A 17,742-nucleotide genomic window follows, 5' to 3' on the forward strand; every position below is an offset into this window, starting at 1 on the left:
ACAGGAAACACACTGAGGCTGGAGAGAAGGGCTCTTCTTTTTATTCTCAGGTTTCATGTCCCTAGGGGCAGAGCCCTCTCTCAGGTGGTGCTGTAATGGCGAAGGGGAAAAGGGAGCGGAATGCCCTGAAGACTGGAGCGACCGCAAGGGAACTGGAGGTACCTGGATCACCTGGAAGACGTACATGTAAGAATAATTGGCCAAAAGGAGCATCCCAGAACACTGGAGCAGCCAACATGGGATATGGAGGTTCCCGAGTCGTCTGGAAGATGTACACATGTAGAATAAGTAAACCCAATGTCTGCGAAACGCTCCGGGACAAGCGTCTAAGTCTAGACAAGAAGTGCGGTATGGAAAGACTGCCCCACAATGGAATCGTGGAGATGTTGGGGCAGGAGAGCTGTGCCTGAGACCATAACAATCACTAAGGCCCAAAGAACCAGAAGGGCCAACCTAGAAAACAACCTAGAGAAGAAGGCATGCCACAGCATACTAGGATAGTGTCCAAGACAGAGAGACTAACCAGACATGGACCCCGGCGGTCTGAGTGCACCGAAGCAACATCCCATCAGGATGGGGATGGGGGGGAGAAACAAAAGGGAAGGTTACACCCATCGTCCGCTCTGCCCCCCCCTTGCACATGGATACCTGGATGATCTGAATAAAGAATCCTGATGCTACAGACTGGTCAGTTCTCCGTGCTTTGTTTCTCTATGCTTGTGATATTATATTTTGATAGTTTGGACATTTAAGAACAAAGCAATACCAAATATGTTATTTATTTATTTATTTAATTTTTTTTACACTTTCTGGGGGGAAAATGGGGAAAAGGGATGATTTACATTTTTATTGGGGAAGGGGATTTTTCAAATTTTTTCACTTTTTCGTGACTATTAGGGGACTATGAATAGCAATCATTTGATTGCTAATACTGTTAAGTGCTATGCATAGAGCATAGCACTGATCAGTTATCGGTGATCTTCTGCTCTGTTCGATCTCAGACCAGAGCAGAAGACCCGTGGAGACAGACTGAGGCAGGTATTATGGATGATCGGATCCCCAATGCAGCGCTGCGATCCGATCATCCATTTTACTCACCGCACTTTCACAGATGCCGTGATCTGTATTGATCACGGCATCTGAGGGGTTAATGGCGGACATCAGCGCGATTGTGGATGTCCGCCATTGCCAGCGGGTCCCGACACGAGCACCACTCTGGTGCTCACGGTCATGTACGGGACATAAATGTATGTCCTGGTGCATTAACTTCCATACATACAAGGCATACATTTACGTCCTGTGTCGTTAAGAGGTTAAACTATTTTGATCCACAAATATCTTGCTGTAGATTTTATGGTAAAATAAATGATGCCATTGCAAAGTACAGTTAGTCCTGCATAAAACAAGCCCCCCATATGAGTCTACAGTTTAAAAAATAAAAAAAGTTATGGATTTTTACAGGTGAGGGGAAAAAAGTAAAAAAACGCAAAAAAAAAAAATTGGCTGTCTTTGACCCCTTAAGGACTGAGGGTTTTTCGGTTTTTTGCACTTTCATTTTTTCCTCCTCACCTTTTAAAAATCATTACCCTTTCAATTTTGCATCTAAAAATCCTTATGATGGCTTACTTTTTGCACCACCAATTCTACTTTGCAGTGACATCAGTCATTTTTACCCAAAAATCTACAGCAAAACGAAAGAAAAAAAAATCATTGTGCTACGAAATTGAAGAAAAAACAACATTTTGTAACTTTTGGGGGCTTCCGTTTCTATGCAGTACATTTTTCAGTAAAAATTACACCTGATCTTTATTCTGTAGGTCCATACGATTAGAGGAAATCTGTCATCAGAATCATCCGCACTAAACCTGTTACACAGGCTTGTAGTGCGGGTGATCCTGATTAAAACGCTCCTTACCTCCAGATATCGCCAGATATCTTCATTTTTAGTTATATGGTATTCCCAGGCTTGGGACTCAGTGGGAGGTCCACAGCATCAGCACGGACTCGCTTACGTCATTTTCGCCAGGCAGAGCAGCTGCCCGGCTCATGAATATTCATGGCTGCCTCATCGCAGTCTTCCTGCTGGTGTAGGTCACGTGGGTAGCGCCGCACGCCCGGAAGCAGCATTCTCCTGCATATCTATCTATGCAGGAGAACGCCGCTTCCGGGTGTACGGCACGTGGCGCATGCGCGGCGCTACCCACATGACCTACACCAGGAGGAAGACTGCGATGAGGCAGCCATGAATATTCATGAGCCGGGCAGCTGCTCCGCCCGGCGAAAATGACGTAAGCGAGTCCGTGCTGATGCTGTGGACCTCCCACTGAGTCCCAAGCCTGGGAATACCATATAACTAAAAATGAAGTTATCTGGCGAACCGCTGCACAGTTTTTAATGAGGTAAGAAGTGTTTTAATCAGGATCACCCGCACTACAAGCCTGTGTAACAGGTTTAGTGTGGATGATTCTGATGACAGATTTCCTTTAAAATGATACCCTACTTATATAGAGTTAATTTTGGCTTACTTCTGGAAAAAATCATAACTACATGCACGGAAATTTATATTTTTAAAATGGTCATCTTCTGATCCCTGTAACTTTTTTATTTTTCTGCGTATGGGACGGTATGAGGGCTAATTTTTTGCGCCGTGATCTGAAGTTTTTAGCAGTACCATTATTGTATTGATCAGACTTTTTGATCGCTTTTTATTCATTTTTTCATGATATAAAAAGCAACCAAAAATATGTTATTTTGGACTTTGGAATTTTTTTTGCGCGTACGCCATTGACCATGCGGTTTAATTAATGATATATTTTTATAGTTCGGACATTTACGCACGCGGCGATACCACATATGTTTATTTTTATTTACATGATTGTTTGGGTTTTTTTTTATGGGAAAAGGGGGGTGATTTGAACTTTTATTAAGGAAAGGGTTAAATCACATTTATTAACTTTTTTTTTGCAGTGTTATAGCTCCCATAAGGACCTATAGCCCTGCACACACTGACTGCCAGCACTGTTCACTGCAAAGCCATAGCTTTGCAGTGATCAGCGTTATTGGCGGTCGATTGCTCAAGCCTGCATCTCAGGCTTGGAGCAATCAATCGCCGAAGGGACACGCCGGAGGAAGGTAAGAGGACCTCCGCTCATGTCCCAGCTGATCGGGACACTGCATTTTCACTGCGGTGGTCCCGATCAGCCCCACTGAGCAGCCGGGCAGCTTTCACTTTCGTTTTAGACGCGGCGTTCAAAGTTAAAGGGTTAATAGCGCGCGGCACCGCGATGGCTGCCGTGCGCTATTAGCCCCGGGTCCCGGCTTCAGATACATGCTGGGACCGACCCGATATGACGCAGGGTCACCGCGTAAATATACGTCTTTGCTCGTTAAGGGGTTAAAAGGGTTTAAAATATTAAAAAGCCCTAAATGAATTTAACGAACCTATTACTAACCTTTCCCGCTGTCCCAACACTGATCCCATTCTACCTCCATTTGGCTCTCTGTTCTTGGAGTTCGGAGACGATGTCACATGCAAATTAACGGCCTAAGCAGTCATGCTCAATACAGAGTGTAAGCTGCCAATCAGCTGTCACATGACCTCTGCTCCTAAATCATGAGCGGAGCCAAATAGAGGTAGAACATGGGATCAGTGCCGGAACAGAGAGAAAGCGGTATGTAACCGTTTGGCATGTAAATTCCTTTGAAATTTTTAGGTGGATAACCTCTTTAGGGCGCGTTCACACTACTCAATTCCCACGGAATTCCGCCCGGTGAACTTTTGCTTCAGTGTAAATGGGTTTCCGCGAGACCTGTTCATACTGAGCAATTTCAGCGGCGGTATTTACCGCCGCTGAAATTTTTCCGCACAGAGAATGAACACGTTCATTCTATGTGCGGAATTCCGGCGAGCACTGTATAGCTGTCAATGGTGACGGCGCAGTGCCGCGGGGTCCTGCCAGGCTGAATCTCTACTCACTGAATTCCACAAGAGGAGATTCAGCATGCGTTCCGCTGTGTGAACGCACCCTTAGGGTCTATTCACTCGTACAGTATGCTGAACATATTTGATGTGCAGGATTAGAAGCTGTGCTCAGTCATTTAGTTTACATTAAAATCTGCAGCATCAAATCCTGGGCATCAAATCCTGCGCAGGATACTGTACATGTGATTAGACCTTTACGTTCACACATACAGGATCTGCTGAATATTTTTGCTGCATTGCTTGTACAGCTGATTTTGCTATCCATTAACTTCAATGGGTAGAAAAATCAGCTGCACATAATATGCAGCAGATCCTGTACATGAGAACATAGCCTAAGGGTGCATTCACACGGGCGAATTTGTCAGCGGATCCGTAGCTGCGGATCCGCTGACAAAGGCCCCTAAAGTGCTGCCCTCTTTGTGCCTGCTAATAGTGGCAATCCGCCACTCCCAGCAGATACACTGCGATGTGCAAGTTACCCTCGCACACATCGCGGCCGATCTCTGTGTAGCTCAGGGAGCCGGGGGAGCGGTCGCGATGTGCGGATACACTGCGACTCGCACTTCACAGTGTGTCTGCTGGTAGCGGCGGATTGCCGCTATTAGCAGGCACAAAGAGGGCAGCAATTTAGGGGCCTTTGTCAGCGAATTCGCAGCTACGGATCCGCTGACAATTACGCCTGTGTGAATGCACCCTAAGGGTGCCTTCACACCCTTACTGCGTATTTTCTGCTGCTCCTTGACTTTAAAGTGTAGCAAAATCTGCAGAAGCAGAAAATATGCACATGTGAGAATATATTCACACGCACAGGATCTGCTGCATATTATGTGCAGATGATTTTTCTACCTATTGAAGTTAATGGACAGCAAAATCAGCTTCAATGGGTAGGAAAAGTAGCTGCACAAACTATGCAGCAGATCTTGGGTACGTTCACACGTGCATATTTTTGCTGTAGATCTGCTGCTGCTGCACATTTTGCTGCCCATTTAGTTTGAGGGGCAGCAAAATCTACTGAACCAACACTGCAGCAGAAAATACGCACATGTGAACGCACCATTAGAGGAAATCTGTCAGCTCCGTTGGATAACTTTTAGGGTATAAAAGCAAACTGTACATTTCCCAGAATTGATGGTGGTTGCCAAACATATAAAATTCCTTTTTAATATTTTAGCCAAGCGTCATAGAGGCAGAGGCTAGCTGCTCAGGTGTCACAGCCTGACATGCCTCTTCACTCGCCCCCCACCTCCAGCCCCTCCTTACATACAGAGTCCTGTTCATCGAAGAATCTGGGAAGAGAGGGTAAGCAATGTGCCAGGCTGTGATATGTGAGCAATTTGGCACTTCCTCCTTGACACAATTTTTTAAGTTTAGCTACTACCATCAATTCCAGGAAAGTTTTATACACTAAGGGGGACATTTACCAAAACCTGTCCAGAGAAAAAGTTGCCGAGCCACCCATAGGAACCAAACAGATCGCTACTTTCATTTTTCAGAGTCCTTTTAAAAAAATGAAAGAAGCAATCTGATTGTTGCTGAGTTGCCCATAGCAACCATTTCCTCAGGACAGATTTTGATAAATGGCCCCGTTTTCAAACTATGTCTCAGCCAATCGCTGATCCACAGCAATGTCCCACCTCAGGTGGTGATTGGTGATTGGCTGAGTGGCAGTGTGATGTATTGAGCCCCGGTCTTCTTCCTGATGCTGAGGCCCAATATGTCATACAGTCTATCGCTGGCTGTGGCCAGTGATTAGCTAAGCTGACGTGGCCAGTCAACCACAAGAAGCCGGGAGAGAATGGTTGTGGAGGACAGGTCACCGGAAGCACAGAGGGGAATGGCGGGAGGTAAGTCAGAATATATAATCAATTAGAATATAGACTGTAAATCATGACTCTTACCGCTAATGGCTGCTCTGGGACTGTTTGCCTTTCTTCTTCTTCTACACTCTTCCGACAACTCTGGCAAATCCACAGTGGCATTTCACCCAGAAGGTTCTGTGCTAAAGAGGGCATGAATGAGGCAGGAATTTCATCCACGGGTGACAGTAACCCATTGTGCGGAGTCGAACCCACCCAATCTTTCTTCTCTCGATGACACAACAGGCAGCATGTCTGTACAAACTCACTCGAGGATGGCAATACCTATAAAGCAAAGCACATCAATCACTATACAGAACAAGAAAAGGAGAAGAGACTCTGTGGTTTACTATGTAGCAACCAAGAACAAGCTAAAGACTTGAAAGTGTAAGATAAGGTATAAATCTGTAATACATACTTATGGTCAGAATAAACAGGTAATAGATATACCAGGTGTGTACAGTGCCCTAAAAGAAGCGTGCGGTCTGTGGACATCTGCTGATGAATATTGCATGTATGAACATTATCTTATACACACAGTAAGCAGCGGTCTGAAATATCTACTCTATTACCTAATGTGGACAGAGACTTAAAAGCATCTATGCAATTTGGGGTGGAATGATCCCCATTTGATAGTGTTTTGTATACAATATTTTTATGGGAACATAATAAAAGTGAAGTTTTAAATTTCTCCCCACCCACCAGTGCTTTATACCAGGTGTGTACTTAGGCTGTGCAGAACGGATCTGTGGTTACAAAGTGTGCACCATAGAAAGTGGCGCCAGTATTCTGACAGATATCCAGAATAATGATGGCTAAAATCCAGGTCAAAAGGTATTCTGATGTACACCATGGCATGACCAGGGAATCTTATAGACCAAATGTAGTCGTCTAGTGACCTTCTCTTTGCAAAGGGGGAAAGTTGACCAGTTGCCCAATGCAACCAATCAGATTATTTCTTTCATTTTTTAAAAAGCATCTAAAAAATAAAAGAGGCAATATGGACAACTGGTCAACTTTTCCACTGGTTTTGATAAATCTCCCCCAATGTGTCAAAAATATCTGACCAAAGGCACAAGGAGCCTCTGAATAGGTGGGTTTGTCTGGTTTTGCGATATCCATTGTCAAGAGAAGCGTATGTTAAGAATATGCATTCTCTTTAGAATGGTCATATTCCGGCCCGGTTAGAGCTGCTCGTGAAGACATGTAATAGCATGAGTAGGTGGGTGTACTCCATAGGGTACATGTAACAGGAATATAATCTGCTATCTGCCATCTCGCCTAGCATCAAAAAAAAAGCTGCATGCAGAGTTCTGGAGACAACGAATCCACGCTGGATGGCAAATATACAGAATAGTCCATGGGTCCGGCACCATGTCCCATTTCAGCCGATAGGACAACGGATGGAATGTCAGATACCAAGAATCTAGCTTCAGGCATCCGGTGTCCACCATTCCCATCAGGAATGTTGTCAGATGACCAGACAGATGTGAACCCAACCTAATGGTATTAGAATTACAATGTATCAGTATACAGGTGTATTACTTGCGTCATTTAATAATATTAGTACTGGGAAATATAATACAGACTACATGTTATTAGGACAGGTGTGTGTTATGCAGATGACGTAATAATATTAGTACAGACAAATAGTACAAAGGACATGTAATAATATTAGTACAGACAAATAATACAGAGGACATGTAATAATATTAGTACTGGGATATATAATACAGAGCACATGTTATTAGCACAGGTGTATGTTATGCAGAGGACATGTAATAATATTAGTACTGGGATATATAATACAGAGCACATGTTATTAGCACAGGTGTATGTTATGCAGATGACATGTAATAGTATTAGTACAGACATAATACAGATGACATGTAATAATATTAGTACTGGGATATATAATACAGAGAACATGTAATAATATTAGTACAGACATAATACAGAGGACATGTAATATTAGTACTGGAATATATAATATAGAGGACATGTAATATTAGTACAGACATAATACAGAGGACATGTAATAATATTAGTACTGGGATATATAATACAGAGGACATGTAATAATATTAGTACTGGGATATATAATACAGAGCACATGTTATTAGCACAGGTGTATGTTATGCAGATGACATGTAATAGTATTAGTACAGACATAATACAGATGACATGTAATAATATTAGTACTGGGATATATAATACAGAGAACATGTAATAATATTAGTACAGACATAATACAGAGGACATGTAATATTAGTACTGGAATATATAATATAGAGGACATGTAATATTAGTACAGACATAATACAGAGGACATGTAATAATATTAGTACTGGGATATATAATACAGAGGACATGTAATAATATTAGTACTGGGATATATAATACAGAGGACATGTAATAATATTAGTACTGGGATATATAATACAGAGGACATGTAATAATATTAGTACTGGGATATATAATACAGAGCACATGTTATTAGCACAGGTGTATGTTATGCAGATGATATGTAATAGTATTAGTACAGACATAATACAGAGGACATGTAATAATATTAGTACAGAGGACATGTAATATTAGTACAGACATAATACAGAGGACATGTAATATTAGTACAGACATAATATGAGGACATGTAATAATATTAGTACAGACAAATAATACAGAGGACATGTAATAATATTAGTACTGGGATATATAATAGAGGACATGTAATAATATTAGTAAGGTGTGCGTTATGCAGAAGACTTGTATTACTACAGATAAATATAATACAGAGGACATGTAATAATATTAGTAAGGTGTGCGTTATGCAGAAGACTTGTATTAGTACAGATAAATATAATACAGAGGACATGTAATAATATTAGTAAGGTGTGCGTTATGCAGAAGACTTGTATTAGTACAGATAAATATAATACTAATATTATTACATGTCCTCTGTATTATATTTATCTGTACTAATACAAGTCTTCTGCATAACGCACACCTTACTAATATTATTACATGTCCTCTGTAAGGTGTGCGTTATGCAGAAGACTTGTATTAGTACAGGCAAATATAATACAGAGGACATGTAATAATATTAGTACTGGGATATATAATAGAGGACATGTAATAATATTAGTAAGGTGTGCGTTATGCAGAAGACTTACTACAGATAAATATAATACAGAGGACATGTAATAATATTAGTAAGGTGTGCGTTATGCAGAAGACTTGTATTAGTACAGGCAAATATAATACAGAGGACATGTAATAATATTAGTAAGGTGTGCGTTATGCAGAAGACTTGTATTAGTACAGGCAAATATAATACAGAGGACATGTAATAATATTAGTAAGGTGTGCGTTATGCAGAAGACTTGTATTAGTACAGGCAAATATAATACAGAGGACATGTAATAATATTAGTAAGGTGTGCGTTATGCAGAAGACTTGTATTAGTACAGGCAAATATAATACAGAGGACATGTAATAATATTAGTAAGGTGTGCGTTATGCAGAAGACTTGTATTAGTACAGATAAATATAATACAGAGGACATGTAATAATATTAGTAAGGTGTGCGTTATGCAGAAGACTTGTATTAGTACAGGCAAATATAATACAGAGGACATGTAATAATATTAGTACTGGGATATATAATAGAGGACATGTAATAATATTAGTAAGGTGTGCGTTATGCAGAAGACTTTTATTACTACAGATAAATATAATACAGAGGACATGTAATAATATTAGTAAGGTGTGCGTTATGCAGAAGACTTGTATTAGTACAGGCAAATATAATACAGAGGACATGTAATAATATTAGTAAGGTGTGCGTTATGCAGAAGACTTGTATTAGTACAGATAAATATAATACAGAGGACATGTAATAGTATTAATACAGGGATATATTATACAAAGGAAAAAGGATAGTATTCGTGCAGGTATATGTAGCTATATAAAATAGTTGTGTAGGATGTGCTGACCAATTTTTTATATATACTTTAGAGGACAGGTAAGAAAATTAGTATGGGAATATATAATGGAGAGGACATGTAATAGTACTTAATACAGAGGGCATGTATACAGTATAGGAGTGTGTGTTATAAAGAGGACATGTATATGGCATTAGGGTTTCCATCGGAAACTCACAGGTAACCCGCCAGTGAGAACGTACCCTTAGGTAGGTATACAGAAGCTGTGTATACAGTAGGGATGTGATATACAGAGGCAAGTATACAATGTTAAGCAGGTACATAATATACAGTATTAGTACAGGGGTGTGTGTTATGCAGAGTGTTATGCAGTATTACTACAGGGGTGCATTACACAAAGGACATGAATACAGAGGCAAGTATACAGCATTAGTACAGAGGTGTGCTATACAGAGGACATGTATACAGTATAGTACAGGGGTGTGTGCTATACAGAGGACATGCATGCAGTAGGGGAATGTTATACAGAGGCAGGTATACAGTATAGTACAGGGGTGTGGTATACAGAGGACATGCATGCAGTAGGGGTGTGTTATACAGAGGACAGACATGCAGCAGTATCAGTACAGGGGTGTGTGTTATACAGAGGACAGGTATACAGTATAGTACAGGGGTGTGTGTGTTATACAGAGGACAGGTATACAGTATAGTACAGGGCTGTGTGTGTGTTATACAGAGGACAGGTATACAGTATAGTACAGGGGTGTGTGTTATATAGAGGACAGGTATACAGTATAGTACAGGGGTGTGTTATACAGAGGACAGGTATACAGTATAGTACAGGGGTGTGTGTTATATAGAGGACAGGTATACAGTATAGTACAGGGGTGTGTTATACAGAGGACAGGTATACAGTATAGTACAGGGGTGTGTTATACAGAGGACAGGTATACAGTATAGTACAGGGGTGTGTTATACAGAGGACAGGTATACAGTATAGTACAGGGGTATGTGTTATACAGAGGACATGCATGCAGTAAGGGTGTGTTATACAGAGGACAGACATGCAGCAGTATCAGTACAGGGGTGTGTGTTATACAGAGGACAGGTATACAGTATCAGTACAGGGGTGTGTGTTATACAGAGGACAGGTATACAGTATCAGTACAGGGGTGTGTGTTATACAGAGGACAGGTATACAGTATCAGTACAGGGGTGTGTGTTATACAGAGGACAGGTATACAGTATCAGTACAGGGGTGTGTTATACAGAGGACAGGTATACAGTATCAGTACAGGGGTGTGTGTTATACAGAGGACAGGTATACAGTATAGTACAGGGGTGTGTGTTATACAGAGGACAGGTATACAGTATCAGTACAGGGGTGTGTTATACAGAGGACAGGTATACAGTATCAGTACAGGGGTGTGTTATACAGAGGACAGGTATACAGTATAGTACAGGGGTGTGTTATACAGAGGCAGACATGCAGCAGTATCAGTACAGGGGTGTGTGTTATACAGAGGACATGCATACAGTAGGGGTGTGTTATACAGAGGACAGGTATACAGTATAGTACATGGGTGTGTGTTATACAGAGGCAGGTATACAGTATAGTACAAGGGTGTGTGTTATACAGAGGACAGGTATACAGTATCAGTACAGGGGTGTGTGTTATACAGAGGACAGGTATACAGTATAGTACAGGGGTGTGTGTTATACAGAGGACAGGTATACAGTATAGTACAGGGGTGTGTTATACAGAGGACAGGTATACAGTATAGTACAGGGGTGTGTTATACAGAGGACAGGTATACAGTATAGTACAGGGGTGTGTGTGTTATACAGAGGACAGGTATACAGTATAGCACAGGGGTGTGTGTGTTATACAGAGGACAGGTATACAGTATAGTACAGGAGTGTGTTATACAGAGGACAGGTATACAGTATAGTACAAGGGTGTGTGTTATACAGAGGACAGGTATACAGTATAGTACAGAGGTGTGTGTTATACAGAGGACAGGTATACAGTATAGTACAGGGGTGTGTTATACAGAGGACATGCATGCAGTAGGGGTGTGTTATACAGAGGAGAGGTATACAGTATGGTACAGGGGTGTGTTATACAGAGGACATGCATGCAGTAGGGGTGTGTTATACAGAGGACAGACATGCAGCAGTATCAGTACAGGGGTGTGTGTTATACAGAGGACAGGTATACAGTATAGTACAGGGGTGTGTGTGTTATACAGAGGACAGGTATACAGTATAGTACAGGGCTGTGTGTGTGTTATACAGAGGACAGGTATACAGTATCAGTACAGGGGTGTGTGTTATACAGAGGACAGGTATACAGTATCAGTACAGGGGTGTGTGTTATACAGAGGACAGGTATACAGTATCAGTACAGGGGTGTGTGTTATACAGAGGACAGGTATACAGTATAGTACAGGGGTGTGTGTTATATAGAGGACAGGTATACAGTATAGTACAGGGGTGTGTGTTATACAGAGGACAGGTATACAGTATAGTACAGGAGTGTGTTATACAGAGGACAGGTATACAGTATAGTACAGGGGTGTGTTATACAGAGGACAGGTATACAGTATAGTACAGGGGTATGTGTTATACAGAGGACATGCATGCAGTAAGGGTGTGTTATACAGAGGACAGACATGCAGCAGTATCAGTACAGGGGTGTGTGTTATACAGAGGACAGGTATACAGTATCAGTACAGGGGTGTGTGTTATACAGAGGACAGGTATACAGTATAGTACAGGGGTGTGTGTTATATAGAGGACAGGTATACAGTATAGTACAGGGGTGTGTTATACAGAGGACAGGTATACAGTATAGTACAGGGGTGTGTTATACAGAGGACAGGTATACAGTATAGTACAGGGGTGTGTGTGTTATACAGAGGACAGGTATACAGTATCAGTACAGGGGTGTGTGTTATACAGAGGACAGGTATACAGTATAGTACAGGGGTGTGTGTTATACAGAGGACAGGTATACAGTATCAGTACAGGGGTGTGTTATACAGAGGACAGGTATACAGTATCAGTACAGGGGTGTGTTATACAGAGGACAGGTATACAGTATAGTACAGGGGTGTGTTATACAGAGGCAGACATGCAGCAGTATCAGTACAGGGGTGTGTGTTATACAGAGGACATGCATACAGTAGGGGTGTGTTATACAGAGGACAGGTATACAGTATAGTACATGGGTGTGTGTTATACAGAGGCAGGTATACAGTATAGTACAAGGGTGTGTGTTATACAGAGGACAGGTATACAGTATCAGTACAGGGGTGTGTGTTATACAGAGGACAGGTATACAGTATAGTACAGGGGTGTGTTATACAGAGGACAGGTATACAGTATAGTACAGGGGTATGTGTGTTATACAGAGGACAGGTATACAGTATAGCACAGGGGTGTGTGTGTTATACAGAGGACAGGTATACAGTATAGTACAGGAGTGTGTTATACAGAGGACAGGTATACAGTATAGTACAAGGGTGTGTGTTATACAGAGGACAGGTATACAGTATAGTACAGGGGTGTGTGTTATACAGAGGACATGCATGCAGTAGGGGTGTGTTATACAGAGGACAGGTATACAGTATAGTACAGGGGTGTGTTATACAGAGGACAGGTATACAGTATCAGTACAGGGGTGTGTTATACAGAGGACAGGTATACAGTATAGTACAGGGGTGTGTTATACAGAGGACAGGTATACAGTATAGTACAGGGGTGTGTGTGTGTTATACAGAGGACAGGTATACAGTATAGTACAGGGGTGTGTTATACAGAGTACAGGTATACAGTATAGTACAGGGGTGTGTGTGTTATACAGAGGACAGGTATACAGTATAGTACAGGAGTGTGTTATACAGAGGACAGGTATACAGTATAGTACAGGGGTGTGTGTTATACAGAGGACATGCATGCAGTAGGGGTGTGATACAGAGGCAGACATGCAGCAGTATCAGTACAGGGGGTGTGTGTTATACAGAGGCAGACATGCAGCAGTATCAGTACAGGGGTATGTGTTATACAGAGGCAGACATGCAGCAGTATCAGTACAGGGGTGTGTGTGTGTGTTATACAGAGGACAGGTATACAGTATCAGTACAGGGGTGTGTTATACAGAGGACAGGTATACAGTATAGTACAGGAGTGTGTTATACAGAGGACAGGTATACAGTATAGTACAGGGGTGTGTTATACAGAGGACAGGTATACAGTATAGTACAGGGGTGTGTGTTATACAGAGGACAGGTATACAGTATCAGTACAGGGGTGTGTGTTATACAGAGGACAGGTATACAGTATCAGTACAGGGGTGTGTTATACAGAGGACAGGTATACAGTATAGTACAGGAGTGTGTGTTATACAGAGGACAGGTATACAGTATAGTACAGGGGTGTGTTATACAGAGGACAGGTATACAGTATAGTACAGGGGTGTGTGTTATACAGAGGACAGGTATACAGTATCAGTACAGGGGTGTGGTATACAGAGGACATGCATGCAGTAGGGGTGTGTTATACAGAGGACAGACATGCAGCAGTATCAGTACAGGTGTGTGTGTGTTATACAGAGGACAGGTATACAGTATCAGTACAGGTGTGTGTGTGTTATACAGAGGACAGGTATACAGTATCAGTACAGGGGTGTGTGTTATACAGAGGACAGGTATACAGTATCAGTACAGGGGTGTGTGTTATACAGAGGACAGGTATACAGTATCAGTACAGGGGTGTGTGTTATACAGAGGACAGGTATACAGTATCAGTACAGGGGTGTGTGTTATACAGAGGACAGGTATACAGTATCAGTACAGGGGTGTGTGTTATACAGAGGACAGGTATACAGTATCAGTACAGGGGTGTGTGTTATACAGAGGACAGGTATACAGTATCAGTACAGGGGTGTGTGTTATACAGAGGACAGGTATACAGTATCAGTACAGGGGTGTGTGTTATACAGAGGACAGGTATACAGTATCAGTACAGGGGTGTGTGTTATACAGAGGACATGCATGCAGTATCAGTACAGGGGTGTGTGTTATACAGAGGACATGCATGCAGTAGGGGTGTGTTATACAGAGGCAGACATGCAGCAGTATCAGTACAGGGATGTGTGTTATACAGAGGACAGGTATACAGTATTGAGGCCCATTACCTGCCCCCCTTTGCCCATCTCGTCGGGGCTCTCCCTCGCATCTGTCTCCAGTCCATCAGAAGAGGGGGACCCCTTCCCCGGCCTCTGCTGCCCCGGCGCCCGCTCCCTTCTGAGGCTTCCTTGCTTGTTCCGCCTCCTGGTCATGGCTCGTCTCTTCCCGCGGCCTCCCGAACTTCCACAGCTCGTTCCGACGCCAAATTTAATTTCCAAAGGCAACAATCCAGACCTATACCCCTTGGACAGGACAACAGGCAATATGGCGGCTTGCTGGGAACCATTACCACGCCCCTTGCCAACAGGGTAAAGGTTATAGCGCAGCTGGCATCTACAGTGAACCTGATGTTACTGCCGCCATTTTTCTTCCTGGCAAACTCTCGTCGACGCACTGCGGAGACAGGTTAAAAGAAGCTGCGCCATCTTTAGAATGGGCAGACAGTCGCTTATGTGCGGGTAGATGGGTAAACGTGGGCGCTAGTAATAAAAGTATAGATGGGCGGGTTACAAGTAGTAGGTCCAGCCTGGTTCATACTGTGGCTGGTGGGCATACAGGTGAAGTGTCAGGTTTAGGCTGAAGTTGGTTTCTTATTCGGCCAGTTTCTTATTCACTGAAGTTGGTTTCTTATTCGCGCATTGTCTTATAGATGACTATGACTAATAAACCTTTTCTCCTCTTATTTCTCTGCAGTAAAGCTGTTTTTTATACATAAATGTTGAATATTATTTGGGAACAATCAAATTCAGAAGAAAAAAATCTACATTGTTAGTATTTTTCCTGAAAAAAACAATAGTGAAAAAAAATGCATGAAAAAATATGCATTTTGAATAAGTAACTGATGATTTCAAGGGGTTAAACGCCCTTGGGCCACTGAATTAAGGATGGAAATATAAAGAGTAAGGGCCCCTCCATAATACCCAACTGTATCCAGCCTGGCCCAAACAGTGGATTGGCATCTAAACAGGTGCCAACCTTGCCAACGATATACATTTTCTACATTTTGAATAAGTAACTGGTGATTTCAAGGGGTTAAATGCTGTTGGGCCACTGACCAAACGGTTTAAAAATATAGGGTAAGGGCCCCTCCATAATACCCAACTGTATCCATCCTGGCCCAAACAGTGGATTGGCATTAAAACAGGTGCCAACCTTGCCAACTAAATACATTTTCTGCATTTTGAATAAGTAACTGATGATTTTAAGGGGTTAAAAGCTGTTGGGCCACTGACCTAAGGGATAAAAAAATAAAGCGTAAGGGCCCCTCTATAATACCTAACCATATCCAGCCTGGCCCAAACTATGGATTGGCATTAAAACAGGTGCCAACCTTGCCAACTATATACATTTTCTACATTTTGAATAAGTAACTGGGGATTTCAAGGGGTTAAATGCTTTTGGGCCTCTGACTAAAGGGTTGAAAAATAAAGAGTTAGGGCCACTCCATAATACCCAACCATATCCAGCCTGGCCCAAACAGTGGATTGGCATTAAAGCAGGTGCCAACCTTGCCAACCATATACATTTTTTGAATTTTGAATAAGTAACTGATGATTTTAAGGGGTTAAACGCCATTGGGCCACTGAATTAAGGATGGAAATATAAAGAGTAATGGCCCCTCTATAATGCCCAACCATATCCAGCCTGGCCCAAACTGTGGATTGGCATGAAAACAGATGCCAACCTTGCCAACTATATACATTTTCTACATTTTGAATAAGTAACTGGTGATTTTAAGGGGTTAAATGCTGTTGGGCCACTGACCTGAGGGTTGAAAAATAAAGAGTAAGGGCCCCTCCATAACACCCAACTGTATCCAGCCTGGCCTAAACAGTGGATTGGCATTAAAACAGGTGCCAACCTTGCCAACTATATACATTTTTTGCATTTTGAATAAGTAACTGGTGATTTCAAGGGGTTAAACGCCATTGGGCCACTGAATTATGGATGGAAAAATAAAGAGTAAGGGCTTCTCCATAAAACCCAATTGTATCCAGCCTGACCCAAACTGTGGATTGGCATTAAAACAGGTGCCAACCTTGCCAACTATGTACATTTTCTACATTTTTAATAAGTAACTGGTGATTTCAAGGGGTTAAACGCTATTGGGCCACTGACCTGAGGATTGAAAAATAAAGGGTAAGGGCCCCTCCATAATACACAACTGTATCCAGCCTGGTCCAAACAGTGGGTTGGCACAAAAACGGGTGCCAACCTTGCCAACTATATGCAGTTTCAGTATTTGAATAAGTAATTGATGAATTTAAGGGGTTAAACGCTGTTGGGCCACTGACGTAAGGGTGGAAATAGAAAGAGTTAGGGCCCCTCCATAATACCCAACCTGGCCCAAACTGTGGATTGGCAAGAAAACAGGTGCCAACCTAGTCAACTATATAAATTTTCTACATTTAAGTAACTGGTGATTTAAAGGGGTTAAACACCATTGGGCCACTCAAGTGAGGAAATAAATAAGAAGAATAATGGCCCCTATGTTATATCCAAAAAGGTATTGGCCAAAAAACAAGTGCTATAATTTTTTTTTGTGGAAGGGCATCTTAAAATCTGCTTGCCCTGTATAGCCCCAACACCCTTCATGACCGCGGCTGTGGTATTGCCTGTGGCTGTAGTATTGCCCTCGGCTGTGGTATTGCCCTCGGCTGTGGTATTGCCTGTGGCTGTTGTATTGCCCGTGGCTGTGGTATTGACCGCGGCTGTGGTATTGCCAGCGGCTGTGGTATTGCCCGCGGCTGTGGTATTGCCCGTGGCTG

The 17,742-nt window shown here is 42.2% G+C and overlaps 1 protein-coding gene across 4 annotated transcripts in view; it reads right to left on the reverse strand.

Moving 5' to 3' along the window:
* Positions 1–15,567, reverse strand: part of FAM193B (family with sequence similarity 193 member B) — a 74,762-nt gene extending 59,195 nt beyond the window's left edge. For 2 of the 4 annotated variants that reach the window (XM_056575022.1, XM_056575023.1), the window contains exons 1-2: positions 14,983–15,567; positions 5,881–6,123 (exon numbers count right to left, since the gene is read on the reverse strand). In XM_056575022.1, the coding sequence (XP_056430997.1) occupies positions 5,881–6,123; positions 14,983–15,126 (387 nt within the window). In that variant the 5' untranslated portion in view covers positions 15,127–15,567. The remainder of the gene's footprint in view (positions 1–5,880; positions 6,124–14,982) is intronic. The other 2 variants (XM_056575024.1, XM_056575021.1) reach the window with 1 other exon arrangement.
* Between the last annotated feature and the right edge of the window lie 2,175 nt (positions 15,568–17,742).

This window comes from Hyla sarda, chromosome 4, assembly GCF_029499605.1.
Source record: "Hyla sarda isolate aHylSar1 chromosome 4, aHylSar1.hap1, whole genome shotgun sequence".
Classification (NCBI taxonomy): Eukaryota; Metazoa; Chordata; class Amphibia; order Anura; family Hylidae; genus Hyla; species Hyla sarda.